Source organism: Agelaius tricolor, unplaced genomic scaffold (assembly GCF_023055355.1).
Source record: "Agelaius tricolor isolate 1412-34295 unplaced genomic scaffold, bAgeTri1.0.p SCAF_2, whole genome shotgun sequence".
Lineage (NCBI taxonomy): Eukaryota > Metazoa > Chordata > Aves > Passeriformes > Icteridae > Agelaius > Agelaius tricolor.
The window spans coordinates 9,887,059-9,909,164 of NW_027269262.1; the positions used below are offsets into that span (position 1 = coordinate 9,887,059).

A 22,106-nucleotide genomic window follows, 5' to 3' on the forward strand; every position below is an offset into this window, starting at 1 on the left:
TCACAAAAGTATCAGTCTGCACAGTGAAGAATCCAGAAAGATACTACACCTTTTCAGACTTGCTGTCCACATCCCTAACCAAAGCACTGGTGGAAAACCTGCAATATCTCCCTGCTCAGAATTCAGCACCAAAAATCCATCAAGACTTCACAGAGCTGCCCATCCTGAGTCTCATCCATCTTTCAGGCAACCCACAGCCAGGGCTAAAGACAGAAAGGAATGAACAGTGAATTTAATTTCTGGACCCTGGAAGTACCAGCAAACTAGGCAGATTCCAGACATCTCCAGCTTGGCAAGCTGCTGTCTCCCTCTGATCATGGGTGTAGATTATGGGGTGAAGGGGCTGCAGAACCAGCTTTGTATCTTTCTTGTTTAGGTGCCAGCTGGTGCTGATCATACCTCCCAGAATGATGTCTGGGGAACACTGGACTTTCCAGTTTCAGGGCAAGGCTACAGTTGGAACTGGGGTTAACACTCAGGGCTGGAGGCACTAAAAAACCAGATGGGTAGGGGGCTGCAGTCAGCTACAGAGAATCAGCCCTGACTGAGTCTGGGGGGGAAGTGACAGCACAGAGCACAGGGCTCATGTTCAGCTTCAGGGGTGAGGCTCAGATTAGGCAAAGGGATGAAAAGAATGCTTGAGAGCAGGAATGCCAAGTAAATGCTCTGAATCTCCAGTAGATAACTATTTATTAGGCTTCCTGTCCTCATGCTCCCATTGCCAGGCTTCATGCCAGCCCTTAACCCAGTCCTAATGCCAGGAGAAGGGTCACTGGCCATCCTTCACCCTGTTCTGCAGCAGCCTGCTGCAACCATAGCCTGCTGGCTTGGGGGGGCAAGAAAAGAGAGGAAAAAAGGAAACAACACCCAAAACCCCCAAGCAATCCCTGCCAGCTGCGAGGCCCAGCCTTGCGGCCTTTGCTGCAGACATGGATCTCTGGGCTAGATCAGAGAGATAGCCTTAAACCTACTGCTGCAGGCTAGGTCTAACATTCACATTCTGCTTAGGAGAGCCTGCAGTTCCAGGCTGGCTGCAGAGGAGGAGGCAAGTTGTTGCAAGTCAGGAAGAAAAGCCAAGTTTGTTCTTATGTCAGTCCTTAGAAAATAAACAGCTATGGAGGGGAGGTGGGGAAGGGAAAAAAAACCATACCAGCATCTGTCAACAACTCAGACTGTGTTTAGGGCTAGTGGTTGTGGCAAAATGATTGCTACCTGTTGCATTACACAAAAGATGGATGTTTATGCCTGTGAATTTGGGCAGCTGAAGAATTATATCCTTAATATTTTTTAGATTCTTACCACGAGCCTTCATCTTTTGTACAGGGGGAAAGAATTCTCCGTGGTGTTTGCCATCTAGAACCTCTTCCTAAACCCAGCATTAATACCATTGTTGCAGGCCTGGCCTGGCCCAGAACAAATTATGCCCCTATGTCCTCAAGATATAAAACTTTGTCCAAGAGCTACAAATTCAGGAGGAAAAAAACCCAAATAACATCCGGGTGCACGTACAACTCCATCAAATTTTATAGAAAGTTATGTAGATGATTGAAACATAATTAGCACTTTTGACATATTAAAGGAGCTTTGGCACTTTCCAACAGTCTGAGCATGAACTTACTTCTCCCTCTAGAGGACACGGAGATTAGCACAAGGAACATAAGGTTATGTCAAGACCAGAAAAGTAACGAGATGCTAAGGCAAAGGGTCGGCATTTTTGCTTTGAAAGTTTACAAGCAGTTCAGAAGGACAAAAATTACAACTGTAAAAACACCGAGTCATTAAGTTATGTGTTTATTTTTCCAGCAATGCCCTGGAAAGTTCGAAATAAATTCTGAGTGAACTTTCTGAGTTAACCTGGTATCCTGAAATCCAGCCCTCACAGCTCTTCATCATCACCTCCATCACTACCTGTGACCAAAACCTGCAGGACACATTGATCCCCAGAAAATGTCAGCCCCGCTTCTTTTGTGTCTCCAAGCACCACAGGTGAGAGCCTTGCCTCAGTACACAGGCCAAAAGCAAGTGTGCAGCCTGCCACAGCTGGTTGTGCACTGTTGCATTGTTTAATCAAAATATTTCAGCATGGAAATCAAATCCCTCTGAGCAGACGTATCCTTACAAAGCTGATTTTACTGGCTTCGTCACAGGGAAACCAAATGTACAAAACTCCACCTTCCAATGCTTCTACAGCTACATACAATAAAATGCATCATGTGGAAAAAGCAACAAATTAATATCAGCCCGGTACAGACCTCGGACCTGAGAGGAGGCCTGGTACCAACTGCTCAGAGTGCAAACCAGCCTTACAGAACTGCAGAACTTCAGAGGAGTGGGGCGCTGAATCCTCCCAAATAACTCCACCACCTCACTAATGAACTTTTTTGGAATTTTACATGTTTTATTTAGCAGTTACTCCTTCCAGTCCTCTCCCCCTGAATCCCAGTGAATGACTACAAAGAAGGACTACTTGGAAAGGCCCTGGAAGATGAGATAAATTGCTTTTGGACATTTTTATCTCTGATAAAAGAGTTGTAAGTATTTCCACTCTACATACTTAAGCTTTCTAATGTCACTAAATCTTCTGGCCTCAAACTCCCAGAAATGCATTTTTCCAAGCATCTGACCTGTGCTTGAGAATTTGATGTCTTTCACATGCTCAGCCTGTTTTAAAGAAGTATAATAATAATAATAGTAATAATAATAATAGTAGTAGTAGTAGTAAAAATTAACAGCATCTCAGATTAGACAGCTAATTTCAAGCCCATTCTCACCCACACTATTGCAAAGCCTGCAGGCAGCATTCTGCCAAAACCCACCCACAGCCTGCCCTCTGCATAAAGCTTTTTTAAAGCCAATCCTCCTCCACTACTTTAAGCCAGAAAGGAATATCAAAGTAGTTGAAAGTTCTGCTTTTGCAGCTGTAAAAATTCCTTCTGAATGCCCGACAGAACTGGACTCCAATCCATTTTCAGAGAAGACAGAAAACAAAACAGTTGTGCTTTGAAAAACACACCAGACAGTTACCAAAAGCCCTGCTTGCAGAAACATTCCCAAAGCCTCAGCAACAAAGCAAGAGAGTTTATGGCATGGCCTCAGTAAAGATGTTCTCATTCAAAAGGGAAAGAAATGTTAATCTAAGTGCTCCACTTTGACACTGGAACACCCAGTGAGCAGAGGAGGAACATGTTTGCAGTCAGCAGAAGAGAATTCTCAGTCTTAGGGGCAGGTATCACACCTGCACAGTTCAGTCTCACTGCTGCTGGGACATCTCAGGGTCATCTCCTGGCTCCACAGCCCACCAGCACCCCACAGCCCCCCTCTCCAGGCTCTTTTGCTGGTGCTTTGACATGCGGTGAGCTCCACCATGGAGATTCTTGCAATGGCCCACAAGAGACCCAAGAACCCTACCAGCAAGTATAGTCTTGGGGAGTGGAGGAAGAGGGGGTAGGAGGAAAATTATGGAAGATAAAGGGGAAGCACTAGCTTGGAGCTGGTTTTGTCCCCATTATTTTTATACATAGAACTGGTATATATGGTAATGCTACTCTGTCTGCACAGGTGCCAGCAGCAGGGCACAGCAAAAACATGCTGCCATGGCAAACAGAGTGGGCCTTGTAGGATCCTCATCTCTGGGGGGGAAATGGGGTTAACTGAGTCTCTGTGCTACTCTGAAGATTTTTCTTTAGCACAGGATATAAAGTCATGCCATCCCATCCTCATCCTCCCCACACCAATCAGACTACCTTTTGGTAGTTATGTGTAGCACTCTTCAACCATTCTCTTGCTTTGGGGATCACCAGGAAGATGCTTCATCTCATGGCTCTGGCCCAAGAAGCTTACCATCAACCCATTCCTGTGGACTGCCTCACTTTAGTTAGTACCTGTCAGGCCTACAGTGGCCAGGACACACCAACTGCTCTCACAGCCCACCTGTGACGAGCACATACCCACTGCAACAGCCCTCCCAGGCCATCTGCACTGCACATGGCTTTTCTGGCTGCGCTTTACCCCAGGTCCCCTGCCAGCACCCCGACCGGGTACACCTGTCCTCCAGCAAACACCTGAGGCAGGCAGCTCATGCTTTGAACAGCCTGCACAGACAGTCCTGCTGCACATCACTGCGAGCAAGGTTCCAATCCAAAATGACAGATCCAGGATCCTGCTACAGGACAGCTAGAGCCAGGCAAACTTGATAAGGCTGCGGTGCATGGCCTGGAGGGAAGACAAGGTTACGTGGGCTGGGACATTTCCTCTTCCCTCAAGCACAGATGAGAGCAACCTCCTTTCTCTGAAGTGTCTCCTCAGGTAAAGGAGGTAAACACCACCCCGTGGGACATGCCCTGTCTCTGGGGCTTCCAGGCTCTTTGCCAAGGACCAGCACCCATCCCTGCCTTCAGAGGAGCCAGACCCAAAGAGAAGGTAGGTGGCTGTCTCTTGTGTCTGACAACCCCCACTCACAGTGATCAGCCACAGACCAGTTTCCTCTGGAGTCATGCACTGCTGAGCTACACAAAATAAAGCACACACAGCTTCACAGTCACTTAGGCTTAGCCCACTTCACTGAAAACTCCAAGGTCTGCCCAGTGCACAACTTGCTCCCGGGGAAAGGCAACAACTCGGACACAATTCCCCTCTCCATCCAAAACCTTTAGGCCCTACACCCACTTCCTGGTGCACTGTCTTCATGAATCAAGGCAGATGGGCACACCACAGCCCTGCTAGTCAGCAGGGAGAATCCCCAGTCCAATGGGACTTCAAGGACAAAGTGTACAAAGCTGTTACTGCTTCAGTCACCTTCAGCACTGCACCGATGACACAACCAGCCAGGCTCAGGACAGCCATCACTGAGGCCACCTCTGCCTGAACACATCTGTACACAGGCAGGAAATAAGGTGTCCATGCTTCTGGCAGCATCTAAGCCCTTGGTGTCATGAGAATCACCAGTACTCCCTCACCTCTGGATATGGATCCTGCAAGTCCTCCTTCCTTCACTTCCAAGTTGGAGGTTAGCCCCTCTCTTGTGCCTGATGTAATGCCATTTCCAAAATGCATGTATTTCATTTCAGTGTCCCAACAAACATCCCCATTTGCAGAGAAAATACCAGTCCTGCTTGTTCCAGTAATGCTGTCTACACTTACATGAGTACTGTATGTGAGAGTGCTATCAACCCCTGTGTGGATGGACAAAGGGAGCAGAGAGAGAGAAAGAGAGATCTGGAAGCCCTGATGGGTTCCTCTCTTACAAAATTGTAGCCAAAGGCACCAGAGAGGCTGTGAAGGTCGAACTGGGGATTGCAGCCACGTGTGCACTTGGCCATCAATGGAGATGCAAGCACAGGGAGGCAGCAGAGCCACAATGCCTGCAGGGGTATCCCAGGGGACTGTGAGAGCCTGCAGAGCTCAGTTTGCTTCCATACTGTGAAGAAGGCATGGGGACTTATGGAGGAACAAATCAGTGTGAGTTTAGCAAAATGTCAAACCTGCACAGGTAAAGAATTTTAGCAGGCACAAATATTAGACTCATTCTTTCCCATCGAGAAACCTGTGTCATACACTCTGTTCAAACAACTACACCATGTTATTAACAAAAAACACCCTCACAGTTTACACTGTATGTATATAAATAAAGGAATTTTAATTTTTTAATAAAGAAAAAAAGATGATGGCTGACTAATCCACAACAAATCATCCCTTTCTCTGAGCCAAAGATGACTTTATTTGCCTTTCTTCATTTTTGCAGTTTTTTCTTTCCTCTTCTTCACATGCTTTGGGATTTTGGTTTTTCTCTTTTCTCTTTGGGCTTCTTTAACCAACTTTTTCCTTTCCTATAAGGAATCAAACACCATTCATTTAAAGCCAGAAGGGAATGAAGATTTTTAAGCAAGTCAATCAATTGTTACATTAACAAGTTAATTAACACATTACATAAAAACAAGGTTATCAAGATAAAGGAATTTTAAAAATCAATAGAAATGGTGAGGGGATAGGAAAAAGGAGATACAGGTTGGGGTGGAGCCTAGACCTGCACACTGCTAATGACAAACTAGTCAGAACCGGAGTTTCATGCAACCTTTGAAGAAAGTGAACAAGAGGCACTCTTAACTCATGCTATTTACACCTAAGATTACAACAGGTTGTCTGGTCTACATTTTCTGCTACCCACAGAGCTACTATAGTATCTGTTTCTATGTGTCATGTATCAAAATATTGATCCAGTAAGTGCTGATAGAGCAAGCTGCTCACCAGCAGGACTGGCAGAAAAGAATGCCATGCTACTGCAACACACCGTAAATCTGTGCCAGACGGAAGGGACGAGACTCAACTAGAAAACAAAAGGTCAGCAAAGTGGAAGGGGCAGGTAGAAGTAATGCTGCTAATCAGTTGTTCAACCTACAGCTAGCTGAACACAAGTTACAAAATACCCTCATCTCACACAAAAAGAAGTCCAAATGAAAACCTATCAGATGAGAAGTGGCCAAGACTTCCCTGTTTCAGATCTAAAAGGCAGCAGCTCTAGACTGGTAGTGTGTAGTGGAGTGCTGCATTTTTATTTAACAGATATGAAATATATTATCTTACCTTTTCTAGGAAGAAAAACCTAAAATGCCATGTCCCAAATCTTGAACCTCTTAAGCCTGCAAGTTTCACCCTGCTTTTTTCTTTTTTTGTTTTTTGCACAGCACCTAAAAGGCTGCCAAAAGGCTCTCACTCATGAATGATACACTGCAGGAAAGCCTCACCAAAACTGAGCATATTGTTCCACAGTTTAGAAAATTAAACCTCAAAGAAAACCCAAATCCCAAACCCTAACCATAATCCTTTTGCTGGACTGCATTACATCTCTTGCCCACAGCAAAGCTAGCCAGCCTGTACTAATGGTACTGCAAAAACCACTGTGGTACAAACACTGTCACCAAATCTCCAGCTCTACAGATCAAGTGGTCTCAGCTGTCTGGGCATAAGGAGGTTCATCAGCGACCACAGCCACAAACCTGAGCACCAAAGCCCAGAAAAGTAATCAGAGGAAGTGAAAAGCTGTCCAGGCTTCACTGAATTCTACTTTGTGTAGCCCTATAATTTCCTGTAGAGATCTCTCTTCTAGCTTTGCCTAAGCTACAGAGAGCTGTGTTGCACACTGCTCTACATAAAACCACCTTTAATAAAGCACCCCCAATGAAATTCACTGCCTCTGCTCTTGTTCTCCACAACAGGAAAGGTCCACAGCTTGTTTCAAGAAAAAGCAAGAATCATTAAGTTTGGATGTTTTTGTATCATATAAGCAAAGGTGGGAAAAAATAAACAATTCCCAGGCAGCTGACCTTTTTGTCCATGCTAACTTCAGCAGGTTTATCTTTGGGATGTACAGATTCTTTACAGCCCGAATCAGAGTCCTCTGAGCTGCCACCACCACCATCATCATCATCAGAGTCTGTTTCTGAATTGTCTGCCTCTTCAAGGAGTGCAGGAATCTGCAAGATACATCAAGAATTACATCAAATCAAAACCAAGAAACTTAATGGCAGCACAATACACATACAGATGCACAATGTATATATATATTCACAGAAAAGAAAACAGAATCTGCTGCAATGAAGCCCTTGAGCAATCTGATGCTATCTCCCTTACCACAGCCCTCACTGAGTTTCAAGATAAAGAATGAGAAGTAGGTTAAGCCAAACTAAGAAAAAGGAATCTAGAATGTACACCACAGATTCTTTTAGGTCAGGGCTCAAAGCACAGCTGTTATTTGCACTCCCAAACTAATTTCCCTAAGTTAAACAGCAATTTGCTAACATATGTGGAAGCCTATTTTTAATTATCCTTGGATCATGCCCACATCTACCTTGGGGGCACAGTATGTATTCTATATTGCAAACACAAATATCTGCACTGAACACTCACTTATTCTTAAACAAGCCTGGAGACTGTGTTACAGCCTGATCCCATCCATATTTATATTTCCATTTTAAATCAAGAGTCTACACCACTGCTAGAGAATATTCACAAAGTAAGGAGGGGGAACCCACACAGGGCTTCTGCCTTGAATGACATGGCTCCAAGTGATCTGTATCCAACTTCTCATCCAATCTACTTTACAGAAGTGTCACTGTCAAGTACTTCAAACACAGTAAGACATAATATTTTATGGCTTATACTGGAGGACTGTTCTTTATGCAATATTACAACAGATACCCTATCATATCAACATATCTGATATTATATCTGATAACAGAAACATATCAAAACTTGCAGTCATGCAACAGTTTAAATCAATTACATTTTCCAAAATCAGAAAACACTTTCCCTCATCGTCACCTTAACTTTAGAGATCATGGCCACAACAAGGATTTTAATTTCATTCTCAAGCAACCCAGCATCAGCCACAGTGCAGGGAAGCAACTTCTGTGCTGTGCAGACACTGCCATGCCAGACCCATCCTGACACAAATGGTCACTCTGCATACAAAGGCTTCTTTCATGGTGTCAGCTGCAGGACCAGGCATTCTCTGAACTACCTGTAAGCACTTTTCTGAAAATGGATAAAATGAAGGATTTTAAAAAGAACCTCTCACCTTCTGAACACCAGACAAATCCTTCTTCAGTCCTGTCACAGTCTGGTAGAGAATCTGCTCCAAGGAAGAGAGGAAGAAATTGCATTATCCAATTATATCTTAATTCTTTGTGCCCAGAGAAAATTACTATCTAAAAATAAATTTAAAGAAATAAAGACCAGGATAAAATCCACAATGTTAGCATTAAGCACGAACCAGACACTTTTAAAGTACGATATAGATTTAGTACTCCACATCTTGGTAGCAATGCTTCTTTTTTTGTTTGTTGCTAACAGTTTCCAGTAGGAAGAATTCATATTCCCTCTCTCTCTTTTGCAGGGCCTCAGCATGTCTACTCACATTATCTTGCTGAACATTCAATGCCATATCCTCTTCTTTCAATTTCATCATTATGTCCACATCCCTCTCATAGTTTTTAACTTCAGTCAGAGTTCGAGGTATGTAGGCCTTCTTAAATACCTAGCACAGTGAAGGGAAACACAGAGTTACTAATTTACATATAGTGTCATGATGTTCTTCTCTCCTAATTATGCATCCTTAGGAGAATAATCACAAAGAAACAACAAATGAACATAGCAATCATCCCTTACCATTTGAATTACAGAGTTGTTTTTTGTTTGGTTATTTTTTTGTAGGGGCAGACTTAATGTGCAACCTAGACATTATTGATAGATCACAACTAAGAAAGCTCCTTCCTTAACCTGACTCACACCAGCCCACTTACAAAATTCTCCAACTATCTCTTAGCCCATTTGAGTCCTAAGGTTTTGTATCCTAAAATTTTTTCTAATGCTTTTATTGTAATAATTATAATGCCCTCAGGAGGCAACTCCATTGCAATGCACTGCTAGAACTTAATCTCTTTATGTAACAATACCCGCTTCAACCTACAGTACAACTCTAAAAAGGTTCTTGCAGCAGTACAGTGCAATAAAAACTAACTGCAGTATCAATAACATACTCAAAGTTTGTCACATTTGGAACAGTCTTTCAGCAAGCTTATGATCCTACGAGATCAGAGAAATGTGTTTTGCTTCTCTGTTTCATGGTATCAGTTCAATCCCAGTACAGATTCAGTACCCTTCATGATGATTGCTCATCTGAGAGCTGTGCACAAAGCACAGTTCCCCACTTCCACAGAGCTGCCCTTACTCAGCTCTGCTCTTTAGCATGGGAAGTGGCACAAATTAGCCATGGTCACATGTAAAAGTCTAAGACAAATGAACTGAACTTAGATGCTACGAAACCACCTCTCTTAGAGGTCAGTACCTCATATAAACAAAGGAGTAACTTGCTTGCAGAAGATGGGCTTGCTACCAAACACTTGAATCTGACTCTACACCTGAGTAGTTTTATGCTGAGGTTATACTGGGAAACAAAAAACATCTTTCCTTGGCAAAACCTGAAGCAGTTAGTGAAACCTGCTGAGCTCCAAGACAAAAAAGTCTTGAATAAATCAAGTTGTACTGACCCACAAGATAAGAGGCTTTTGTTGGTTGTTGGTTTTGTTTTTAGACTCTTCTGGAACAGACAGTTAAGACTAAGATAGAAATGGTTCTATCTTTACATTAAGTATTTCCAGAACATTAACAGCTTTCTGTAATGGATTTGAGATGGCTTCACTGAATGTAAAAGCAGTGGAAGAACTGAATTAGACTGGGAGTGGAGCTAGATAGGCAATTTGGCCAATGCACTTATCCAAATAGCCTGCTTCTGTATCACTGCTCCAAAACCACTAGCACAATCAGATCTCTCTACTCAGGTTTTTTATTAACTAAACCTGAACTGGAAGATACATCAAGAGACATAGATGTCAGCAAACAACTGGTTTAGGAAATAGAGTATTTGCCTTCTAACAGCATATTGCTGTCAGCTTTTACACATGGCATCCCTTAATACTTCACATCTCAGCTAGGTCAAGATATCTCAGCATCAGAAACAATGTTTTGTTTATCATCAACTGTACATTTTTCAAAGGAAACACAACATATTTCATTGTTTAGAAGAGGTAAGGTTAACATTAATTTCATAGCAGGAACAGAAATCCTCACTTCCTCATCCACTTTATCTTGACTGGATCTTTCCTCTTCTGTTCTTTTCGATGCTATTTCCATTGCCTAAAGAAACACAAAATATTACAAAAAAATTATCATTCTTTAGAATCGCACCACTAAGCCTTTAGAATCACATCCAACTATTCCCATCTGTGTTTCTCCCTGTGCTCCACCATCACTCACACGCACTCCAGCTGTCCCTGTGGGAATGCCTTCAGCGACACCTAATGGTGACCAGCCCTGCTGCGAAGCACCTGACAGCTGCAGATCAGGGCCGTACCAGCAAAAAAACCACACGTGCAACTCCTCCCCCCCAGACCAAACTGCGGCAGGCCCAGCACGGCTATACGACATACAACACCAGTCTCCATATAAGCACGGTTGAATTTCTGCAGAGCTCCTCCTTGCCAGAAAGGAAGAGCTAGCTTAAAGCATCCTGATTCTTACAGCACCTCAAACAGACATTTGAGTCTTCATGATTAGACAGACTTTCTTGTAGTGGTGTTCGCAGGGGTCCCAGGACGAGGGGAGAGATGAGAATCTCGACTCCATGTTTCAGAAGGCAGATTTATTATTTTATGATATATATTATAGTAAAAGAAAATGATATATTAAAACTATACTAAAAGAATAGAAGAAAGGATTTCATCAGAAGGCTAGCAAGGAAAGAAATGGAATGGAATGATAATAAAATCTTGTGACTGACCAGAGAGTCCAAGACAGCTGGACTGTGATTGGCCATTAAGTAAAAACAACCACATGAGACCAATCAAAGATGCACCTGTTGCATTCCACAGCAGCAGATAATTATTGTTTACATTTCATTTCTGAGGCCTCTCAGCTTCTCGGGAGAAAAGATCCTAGCAAAAGGATTTTTCATAAAATATGTCCAAGACACTTTCTGAGACAACATGCAATGAAAGCAGTGTCACTCTACAATGGTATAAATGGAAAAGACCTATATGCATTTTTGAAGCACTAGCACAACAATGTCATGTGCTGGCTTCCTTAGGATGTAGAATAAATGAGATGATGGAGCTTGAACTAGATCTGATTTTGCTGTCCTCTTACTCAGTAACAAGGCCACGAGGTCTTACCTTAGACAGGTAGTCATCAATGTTTTCACTTGTGATAGAAGGATCAGTAATAAATTCAAACAGCTCCCTCACTGTCATCACGGCAACATTGTGCTTCTGGAAAAAGTCTGTCAGGAAACAAGGGAGAGACAAAACCCATTAGTAATTCCATCTAACATACACAGCTTGGATGTTAAAGTGACAATTCCAGCAAGCCAGCAACTCTGATGACTTGGGGAAGTCTAAGCAGCACATTCTACATCATATGGAGTTTAGTTAACAGATGATTCTTGGTCATCTGAAATAAAACTGTTCATCTCCCACATGCAACAAACACTAAAAGGAGAAAAAGAGAAAAACTGCACAAATATAAAAGCCAAATCAATTTCAGCAGGATCCTGACTTAATGGAGTATGGGCTAAGAAGTAAAGAATTCAAGACAGGTGTAGTATTTGCAATGACTAAGATAAAAAAAATATTTCAAATAAGGAATGGGGACCTCAAACTTTTGCCAGAGAGAAACAAGTGGCCACTGAAATACAGTACATTATGATCCACCCAAAAGGGAAGACACATTGATGTCCTAGAATCTTCCTCGCTACTACACTCAGAATTGCTTTCTTAAATCAGTTATGACCAAATTCATAGGCTGCACTTCTGTTCTGAAAAACAGCAGCAAGTGACAATGAGGACTGTTTAACAAGTATTTTGTACTTAAAATTCCCAGAGGATCTCTCACTGTGAGAAATTAATCATGGAAGGATTAGAAAAGCACTTAGTTTGGCGGCAGCTCTCCGTGCTCACTGAACCACAAATCTCTGCAAAGATCACACCTAAGGCAGAACCAGGTGTTTCTTACAGTCTCTGTAGAAGGCTTAGACAGAGAAAGATGCAGTGACAGAAAACAAACAAAACAACACCAAAACAACTGCAACTCACTGAGACACTAGAGTATCTAGGTAGAGGAGCTCAAATGACACGAATAAAGAGCAAGGGTGCGGCTAGCTAAGACAGAAGGCAGTTACTAGAAATGCATGAACTGAAAAGGAATAAGGAAAACGTAGCATACAGGACATCAACAACATACAGCATGCACACAGTTCTTTCCTAATTATGTGCCAGACTTTCAAGAGTCTCTGTAAAATAAGAAAAAAGTCAATGTGAAAAGAAAGGGGAGACAAAAGCAGCCTATAAAGAGAGGTTTTTTTTGTCCTCACAGACACACCCTACCAGGAGGTGTGTATCTGTTACACAACATGTATATTCACACATGAAGACCAAATTCTCAAGAGAAAAACACCATTAAACTTTACTTATCAAAATACTATGACAAGTGATAACATCTCTAATTAATTACTCTGTGCCTCAATCCTCTCAGCTGCCCTTAGTGCAGGGAACTTTATAACACACAGAAACATCTTGCCAGTTGAGGAATCCCAGATGTGGGTCCAGCTCACAGAAGGCAACACATCAGTATGCCTGCACAGTATTTTAAGTAAGGGAAGTTAAGATTGGAGTGAGCACTGCTGCAGACTCTGAGATTCAGTCATGGCACTCATTTAAGAGAGATGACTTCTAGCAAAATAAGCTGCACTACTCTGAACTCAGCACAGTACACTCCTCCCTGAGGAAGTCACAAGAACACAGGAGAGGAAATATTTTAAAGCAATCTTGACAGCTTCTACAGTCAGTTACACCTGAAAGAACATAAGGTGAACTAAGTCCATCCTGCTAAACAAACCAGGTGTCAGAACAAGGGCTGGAGGGCAGCCCCCTCACCGTTAACGTTGGCACAATCCTTGCGCAGGAACTCCAGCGCGTGCGGGTGGTCGTGCTCCACGGACTGAGACACGTCAATGATGTACACGTCCCCTCCGTGGTACCTGCAAGGAAAACCCACACAGAGCTGCACCAACTCCACCAGATACTGAGGGGCAGGGAACAAAGCATGCCTCAAACTTAAGAAGCAGCAAAAAAAAAATCTTAACTTGTTTCTTCAGTATATGCCTTGTATGTGAGGGCCAGGGTGGCTTTTTTTAGTCAATCCTTTCCCTCCTCTATACAAGCTGTATAATTAAACTTTTTTTAAAAGTAGTCTGCTCATGAACAAAAAAAAGCAGAGAGGTGCATGAAAAAGAAATAAAACAAGAAACAAGTTATAAAAATATAGCAGTGAAATGATACCTAACTAATATAAAATACCTTACATAAAAATGCTACCTTACTAATTTTTGCTGGAGTTGACGGGTTTTTTTCTAGTCGTGAGGGGGTTTTGTGAGGTGATTTGTTGTGTTTTTTAAATTTTTTTTCTTTCTTATTTTATGGTTTCGTTTGTTTGCCTGTTGGTGTTTTTTAACAGAGAAAGCTCAGATCTGGGCTAAAAGCTACATAATTAATTAGAAAAGTTACAAAACTCAGTAACGACAAGGACCCCACCCTCGCTGAAAGGTACATCAGTATTCTCACATAGAGGCTGCCAATGCATACATTTTAGATGTCACAATTCAGAGCAAGGATTAAAAACATACAGCATATTAAATTCACTGAGATCTGCGTGAACAAGTCTGGCATCTTGGTACATTCTTCTCATGTACTGGATGATCTGCAGGTACAGCTCCCGGACTTTGGAGTCAGACAACTGAGCATTCTTCAGCAGAGGAGCAGGTCTTGAAATTACAAAAAAAAAAAAACCAAAACAACAACAGAAACTAAAAATACAGCTAAAACTAAATAGAGACGAAATACTTTTTCCTTTTTCACACCAGCTGCAAACGCTTTAATTGCTGTGCCTGAATCTTTCACTCCCTGAGTGAATCTTTCACTCCCTGACTTTCAAGCAAGTCAGGATGAGCAACCAAGTGCAAGGAGCCAGCACGAAGGGGAGCAAAACCTTGCTACATGCTTGCCAAAGATTCTGAAGCTCTATTTTCAACAGGAGCGAATTCCGACCGTGCTACATTAATGTCAGCAACTACAAAACAATAAACTATCTTCATGATTAGCAAGCCTTTCCAGCATTAATCTCTGGTTAAGCCACTTTATGAAATCATTTTGCACACAACCAAGGCTTCAGAATCACACAGATTGCCTGCAGTAGTAGCTGACAAATGTCTGGGACCATTCCACAGATCACATGCACATGTTAACTTTACAGCCCTAGAGTAACTGTAGGTAAATTCAGATGGTTGGTTTGGCTGGTTTTAATAAACCTTTGGGAAAAGCTATTACTAAATTAAAAAAACAAACAAACAAACAAACAAATAAACAAAAAAAATTTCTTTTCTAAGGATACTTACCTATCACCTTTACCAATAAAGCCCATGACAAGCACATGACTCCTTAGCATAATTGGCTCTGGGCAAGGTATCTGGGCTGTATTCAACCTGAAATACAGGAACAAAGCCAAAAAAAAAAAAATAAAACCAAACTCTATTTGCTTTGCACCAGTGCAAGGAGCTCTGCAGCTTAGAACATAACACAGTGAGAGCTCAAGAAAGTCTCCCTTGTGAAGAACTAGGAAATGCACACAAAAAGCCACAACCATTCTGACCCTTTTTTCTAAGCATTCCTGTGTCAAAGAATCTTTTAGACAGTTCAAGTTAATCCTAGATTAACCCATATCACACAGTGTGTTGCTGCTCAGCAGCAGCTATTTCTAGCTTCTCCTTGCTGTTCAGTCATGTCAGACAGAGTTCAGACACTGAAGAGCTTCAAGCATTAGCAGGAAAACAAAAGATCTTTATTCTTCCCTCCCCTTTTGTTTCTCTCCCATAATGAAGCTTAAGACACTTTCCTGAACACTCCAGAGACCCAATAGGGTAGTGGTAGCCAAAGAGAGAGCATCTCCTCTAAACTTAAAAGTTTTTGTAACCTCTGCATGATGAAATAAAAACAGGAAGAATCACCTTATTAAATTCCTCATTTCTTTTTCGGCCCATGTCTTCACCATTTTTCTTGGGTTGCCTTTGCAGTATCCATGACGAAATCTTTAAATAAAAAAATAAAAGACAACAGGGACTCTTAGTCTATCAACACAGCATGAGCACCAGTGATTTTAATATCTTTCAAGACAATCCCTCTTCCCCAGTAAAATCAGGCAGAAGTCAAACTCACCTGAATTCACCACTGACATACTTATCCCGATCTTTAAACATCAGAATAGAGGTTTTGTAAATCTTTATTGCTCTGTTCTCCCCATTTGCAGTACTGGCATGATATACATTGGCCTATTAGATTAAAAAGGGAAGAGATAACATTAAAGAAAAGCTCTTTAAAACAACATAGTCTTCTCTCTTCTTCTCATTCTGACACCTGAAAAAGGGCTGATCCCACCCCAGCCCCTGTGTGGCACCCAGCTGAAGGAGACTGCACACCAGGGCAATCCTTTTTCCATGAAGGGCAGCTTGCAGGAAGTACATAAGATGGGGCAGGGGTGCAACAATGCCCTCAGAATAAAATCAACATTGCACAAGAAAACTCTGCCTCATGCACACTTGGGAGACTGAAGCAAGCCCTTGTGTGAAGGGTAAACTTGAGTCTGTGCACTGTTCAGGCCCTAAAGCATGGCCCTAATGTCTCATGTTTTCACGTCTACACAGGACAGAAGTACGTCTTGAATTGGAATTATCTGGGTTTGTATGGTTTTTAGGCACTATTTAATACTATGGGTATACATAACTTTGCTAAAACCTTTTGTTGAAAGATGCAATTAACAACATCCACAAATTTAAGATAATATTAAAGCATTCTTAGAAATCTTTCATACTTAGGAAAATTGGTTTCCTTTAACAGAAATATTTTTTTTCTTAAGATAACTTCTTACCAATCAAGAAGCACAAAATATGTAGAACTAAGCCCAAGTATTTCACTACATTTTCTGAGCATCATAAACTTCCACCCAGCTGGCTAAAAAAAAAAGCCTACTACATTATTTGCAATAAAACTTACTTCCTTCCCTGTGCTGATGCAGCCATTGATTTCTGATATGATACCTCTAGAGAGCATCTTGAACAGAATGATTCGGGTCCTTGGGTCCAACACCTCAAATTTAATACAGAAAAGTCAGCAGAGAAAAAAAAAACAAATAATAATGCCCAGTCCTACTATCATATTAAAGAAGCCTGGGCATCAGAATGTTCTCAAGGATCGAATAATAATCTGAATATATAATAATAATAATCACTCAGAATTTTACCATGAATCTAGGAAGATATTTCACTTTTTCTTCAAAAAATTTTTTCTCTTTTTAAATTAAGCATATGTCCTCAATCTAACTCTAGAAGAGACAAAGAAATAATGTCCCACCCATAGCTGCATTAAATGTTTTAAAGTAAGATATATCTTGGGATACAGATAACATAACTGAGATAGGACAGCCATGTGGGCTCAGCCCAGTAATAATTCGGTCTTGCTAAAGAAGAAAAAAAGAAAAATGCAAACTCAGCATTTTTTCTTGTTCTTTGGAATTCAATAAAAGCTTAAGATGGAATTCGGCATTACACATATAAACAAATCACAATGTTAAACACAAAAATGAGCTCTAAAATGTTTATGGAACCAAAGTTAACTTTCATATGTGAAACAAAGAAAGAAAGAAACAACAGGTCTCTTCAGCATAACAAGAGAAACAGAATTCCAAAACTCTGTTCTTGCTTTAACTGTTTTTTCATTGATTCCAAAATTCTACACTATTTGCTCTGGTCAAAAGGGAATTTTGATGAACAAAGGCCTTACCTGTTCAACTGTTGCTCTGTCTGACTTGTCTTTGACTCGGTACCTAGCAGAAGTGAAAATAAAATGTTACAATCTCATATATGGGCTGGGTACTTTGACAGAGCAAACTGAGCCATCCTGTGCCAAAGGTTAAGATGACAGCCTTAAGAAGTAAGGCTTTCAGGTCATACAAAACCAAAGGTTTCTCCTGCAGACAGAGGGATGGAAAGGAAAACATCAACAACGTCTGTAGTAGGGGAATGACATCCATCACTTCTGTCTTACTATACCACACCAACACAATCATTTGTGCTACCAGTGACAAAAGATTCAAAACCTTGGATGATTCCAAAAACTGATTTGGAAACCAAAAAATTGAAGACCAAAGGGCAAACTGCATGTAGACAACTAACTTCATTTTTCTTAACAAACTTATTTAAACAAGGAAATATGCACTATACTTCTGGGTTTAAAGTATTTAAGTGAAAATAGAAGCATAAGTAATACTCACATGTCTGCTTCCTTCTGCCTAGACTTTTCTGTGACTCTGTTTATAACAGAATCATCAAAATTTAACTTATCTGAAAAACACATAAGAAGTGATGAAAAAAAAAACAAAACCCCAAACCCAAAGAAGTTTTCTACACACCAGGGTTAACCTAACACTTCACTCTGTTTACATTTCAGGGCAGGACTATAAGGTAACAACACAGATGAGTGAGACAATTCCAGAGACTTGGAAATGTGATACCAGTAATCCCTTTTGGATAACATCTCACCAATAAATTTGTCTGTTCTTTTCTTTTCAACAATCAAATGCCATTTTTCTTAACACAATAAATAATAGCCTCCCAGATTCTCTTCAACAATGCATTTAAATAGTGTTTGATGAAATGCTAAATGTATAAAAACTGCTGTATTTGGCTACAAATACCAGCAGCCTTCACCCTAGCACCACTTTGTTATAAAGGAAAACCCAACCTCTGATCTCTACCGTGTCAGAAGGTGCCAATCACAGCTACCCCTACTCCTGACAGGCTGTGCTGAGCAGCCATTTCCATCTCAGGGCAAAAGTCAAACCACACCAGCTGGGACAGCAGCCTCTTCACTCAGCACAGGATCTCTGCTCCTGGGAGAGAACTGCTGCATAATGTACCCCCTCTAATACTACAGGGGACTACTGCATTTGTCTAGAAAATGCAGCTTTGGTAGCAGCTGTGGGAATCACCAACATCACAACAGAGAGTTAATTCCCTCCCCCCACTCAAGCAGCTTTTTCCTAAAGACAATCCAGGGAAGAAAGACTTCATGTTGCCTGGAGAAATCAAGGAGAAATAAAAGGCCCCAACAAAACAGCCATATGGTTCTGAAGGTGGAGAGAGAGGGCAGTATGACAGCCAGTTCTTGGAGACTAAAGGCAACTTCAAATACAAAAAAGCCATTTTTAATCTCTCTGGCAAAGGGTAACTCATCCATTCCAGGGAGTTCTGGCTTAACATAGGCGGAATTAGTCTGAGAATGTCACAGAGTGGCAACTGTTTAAAATAACAGACAGCAGTGCAATTATACTCACCTAAATTGATTTTGTGTTCAAATTTTCTTAAAACCTTGCCTGCAGGGGTTGACAGTTTTGCTGAAGAGCAATTAGGGGTCTGTCTATTTGCCTGAAATAAAGGATTTGTTAACATAAGTCACGTTCTGTACACAGCCCTTTGAAATTCAAACCATTTCATTGGAAAAGTCATCTCAAATGCCTATGCCTAAAGCTGTAAGATAAAAACCACATGGAATATAAGGAAACAGATATGGATTAACACCAGATTTTACTTAAATCAAGAAAAGAAAATACAGGTAATACGCCAGTTAAAATTCTAAAAGTGCTCCAAACCAGAGTTATTTTTTAGTCTAGGAAGCTACAAGTCTCTCACACAGCACTTTTTCTGTCTGTAAAAGGAAGAGAATAGAAGACAGAAACAAGGAATAAAACAAGAGGGAAAAAATGCAGAGGCAATGAACTGAGAAAACTTCCCAAGATTCTGTCTTTCCTTACATGTAGTCCTCCCCAAACACAACTAATACCTGAACATGATTTCACCATCATTGAACAGCATAAACCTCTAAATAAAGGCAAGAATATATCACCTAGGACAAATGCTGCCAGACATGCTATGCTATGCTATGATCAGCACCACTCTGATTTATCTCAACTATTCTGCTAAGTTGGTATCACTAGGAAAAATGAGGTTTTGAACCTCTAGTGTCCAAGCTGATGTGAGAACTAGCACCCTTCTTACCTTCATGAGTGCTCTCCATTATGCACAACACCAGAGTTTCTATGCCAACACCATACACTCTAAATTAATTCACTTCAAGCACCCCCCTCCATTTCCCATGCTTGTATTTTTCTTTGTCTTCTTCACTATGAAGTCAAAAATAGAACTGGTTTCACCCCGGATAGGACTAGCAGATAGTCTAAAAATAAACAGAAAGGCTGGGGAAGAGGCTCAGAAACACAGAGAACAAATACCAAAAAGTAAGGAACATCCTAAGGGTGAGCAAAGAAAGAAAAGTTGAGAAAGGTAAGGAAGAGAAGAAAACTGCAGTGACACAGAGAATCCAGCAACAGGGTTTGAGACAAGAAAATCAAATGGAGGTTGGGCTACAATGTACATACGCATACAGCAGGTCACAGGAACAGATGCAAAGGAAGGGGATTCTCTCAAAGAAAAATTTCTGCTTGCATTTGTCCCCAACATAACATTAACAACAAACAAAGCCTCCGGGCTGGCCCCATTAGCCCTTGGGCACCCTCAAAGCCCACAGAATAACCTTCAACATACCTGTGGATTGCATCCACCAGCAGCATTGTGGCGCTTCGTGAGTCTTCCCACCTCATCATCCCAGTCCCAGTCTTCATCTTCCTCTTCAGCATCGTTGTCATCATCACCATCTCCTTCCTCAGGATTAACTTCTTCACATGCGCATAACTGGCAGCTCTCAGGGACCTCACCCTCTTTACATGCTTCTGTGTCTTCCACAGATTCACTGAAAAGAACCACAGATGTCTCTATAACTAAAAATTATTGTCAGTCACCAAAAATTCCATACACTTATCCCCATAAATGACTTTACATTTTCACCCGTGTTTTAATTCACTGAGTCCAGTTCTGAGGCCCTCTATTCAGGAAGGATATTGAGGTGCTGGATCAGGTCTAGAAATGAAGCCGGTGAAGGATCTGGAGCATCAATCCTGTGAGGAGCAGCTGTGGGAGCTGGGGGTGTTTAGCCCAGAGGAAAGAGGCTCAGAGGGGACCTTACCATTTTCTACAATTCCCTGAAAGGAGGCTGCAGCCACGTGGGGGTCGGCCTCTACCCCCAGGCAGCAAGCGACAGGAAAAGAGGACACGGCCTAAAGTTGCAAAGTTGCACCAGGAGAATTTGGAAGAATTTCTTCACAGCAAGGGTGGTTAGACATTGGAATGGATTGCTCAGGGAGGTGGTGGAGTCACCGTTCCTGGAGGTGTTTAAGGAAGACTGGAGTTGTTACTCAGTGCCACGTTCTAGTTGGCAAGGTGGTGCTGGGTCACAGCTTGCCTCGATGATTCCAGAAGTCTTTTCCAACCTAACTGATGCTACCATTCTGTCATGTCAATTACATGTCGCGGCTTTCTGCCAGGACAAGTACGTCCCAAAGCAGCACACATCATGGAAAAGGGAAGCTGAGAGACACACGCAGCCTTTCCTCTCATCTCCTCCCGTAGCGGGGCAGTACCGCCCGCTCTCCCTTCCCCGCTGCCGGGCAAGTCCCAGGGCTGCTCCCGCTCTCGCTCCGCGTGTCCGCCCGGCCCGGCTCCCCCAGCGCCCTCAGCCCCGGCCCCGCGGTGCGCCCTCACCTGTCCGAGCAGTCCGCATCGTCGAACTGCCCCGGCACGACCTGGCTCATCACCAACGCCCGGTAATCCATGGCGGCGGCGGCGGCAGGAAGCAGGAATCACCGGGAGGCAGGAATCACCGGCACCCGGGATGCCCACAACACGCAGGCGCCAGCCCAGCCCGGCATCTACGGCGCCGCCAGAGGGACCAAAAGCAGCGCGGGCGAGCGTGGCTGGGACGGGCCCTCCCCGCTTCCCGGGCTCCTCCCCGCTTCCCAGACTCCTGCGCCGGGAGGGCCTTGAGCCGGCAGACGGAGGGGGTTCTTACAAGGGCTTGTAGCGGGGAATGGCTTTGCACTGAACGAGAGTAGGGTTAGATTCGATATTAGTAAGAAATTCTTTACTGTGACGGTGCTGAGGCACTGGAACAGGTTTCCCAGAGAAGCTGTGGATGCCCCATCCCTGGAAGTGTTCCAGGCCAAGCTGGACGGGGCTCGGAGCAACCTGGCCTAGTGAAAGGTGTCCCTGCCCAGAATCACAGAATGGTTTGGGTCGGAAGGAAAATTTAAGATTAATTAGTTGGGATGGAACTGAGTGATCGTTAATGTCCCTTCCAACCCAAACCATTCTGTGATTCTATGAATCCCCAGCAGCTGCCAATACATCAATACTGAACTGTGGTACATCTGTATAATATTAAACAATTTAGCCTTAGAAATAGTGCATTTTCAAGCCCTTAATTCTTGACTGGAAATGACCATTCCTGCCACAGATTCATGGTTGTTTTCCCTGAAACAGATGATGATCTGTGTCCTCTGTA

The 22,106-nt window shown here is 42.4% G+C and overlaps 1 protein-coding gene across 2 annotated transcripts in view; it reads right to left on the minus strand.

The window, feature by feature from the left end:
* The window catches only part of RIOK1 (RIO kinase 1), a 40,505-nt gene extending 19,030 nt beyond the window's left edge, over positions 1-21,475 (minus strand). Inside the window, exons 1-17 of one of the 2 annotated variants that reach the window (XM_071452358.1) lie at positions 21,308-21,474; positions 20,255-20,459; positions 18,988-19,078; positions 17,926-17,995; positions 17,436-17,478; positions 16,650-16,742; positions 15,816-15,928; positions 15,608-15,688; positions 14,999-15,085; positions 14,231-14,368; positions 13,482-13,585; positions 11,724-11,830; positions 10,624-10,689; positions 8,912-9,031; positions 8,573-8,626; positions 7,320-7,469; positions 5,611-5,825 (exon numbers count right to left, since the gene is read on the minus strand). In XM_071452358.1, the coding sequence (XP_071308459.1) occupies positions 5,715-5,825; positions 7,320-7,469; positions 8,573-8,626; positions 8,912-9,031; positions 10,624-10,689; positions 11,724-11,830; positions 13,482-13,585; positions 14,231-14,368; positions 14,999-15,085; positions 15,608-15,688; positions 15,816-15,928; positions 16,650-16,742; positions 17,436-17,478; positions 17,926-17,995; positions 18,988-19,078; positions 20,255-20,459; positions 21,308-21,378 (1,704 nt within the window). In that variant the 5' untranslated portion in view covers positions 21,379-21,474 and the 3' untranslated portion in view covers positions 5,611-5,714. Of the gene's footprint in view, positions 1-5,610; positions 5,826-7,319; positions 7,470-8,572; positions 8,627-8,911; positions 9,032-10,623; positions 10,690-11,723; positions 11,831-13,481; positions 13,586-14,230; positions 14,369-14,998; positions 15,086-15,607; positions 15,689-15,815; positions 15,929-16,649; positions 16,743-17,435; positions 17,479-17,925; positions 17,996-18,987; positions 19,079-20,254; positions 20,460-21,307 lie in introns of those variants that run through there. The other variant, XM_071452364.1, reaches the window with a different exon arrangement.
* Between the last annotated feature and the right edge of the window lie 631 nt (positions 21,476-22,106).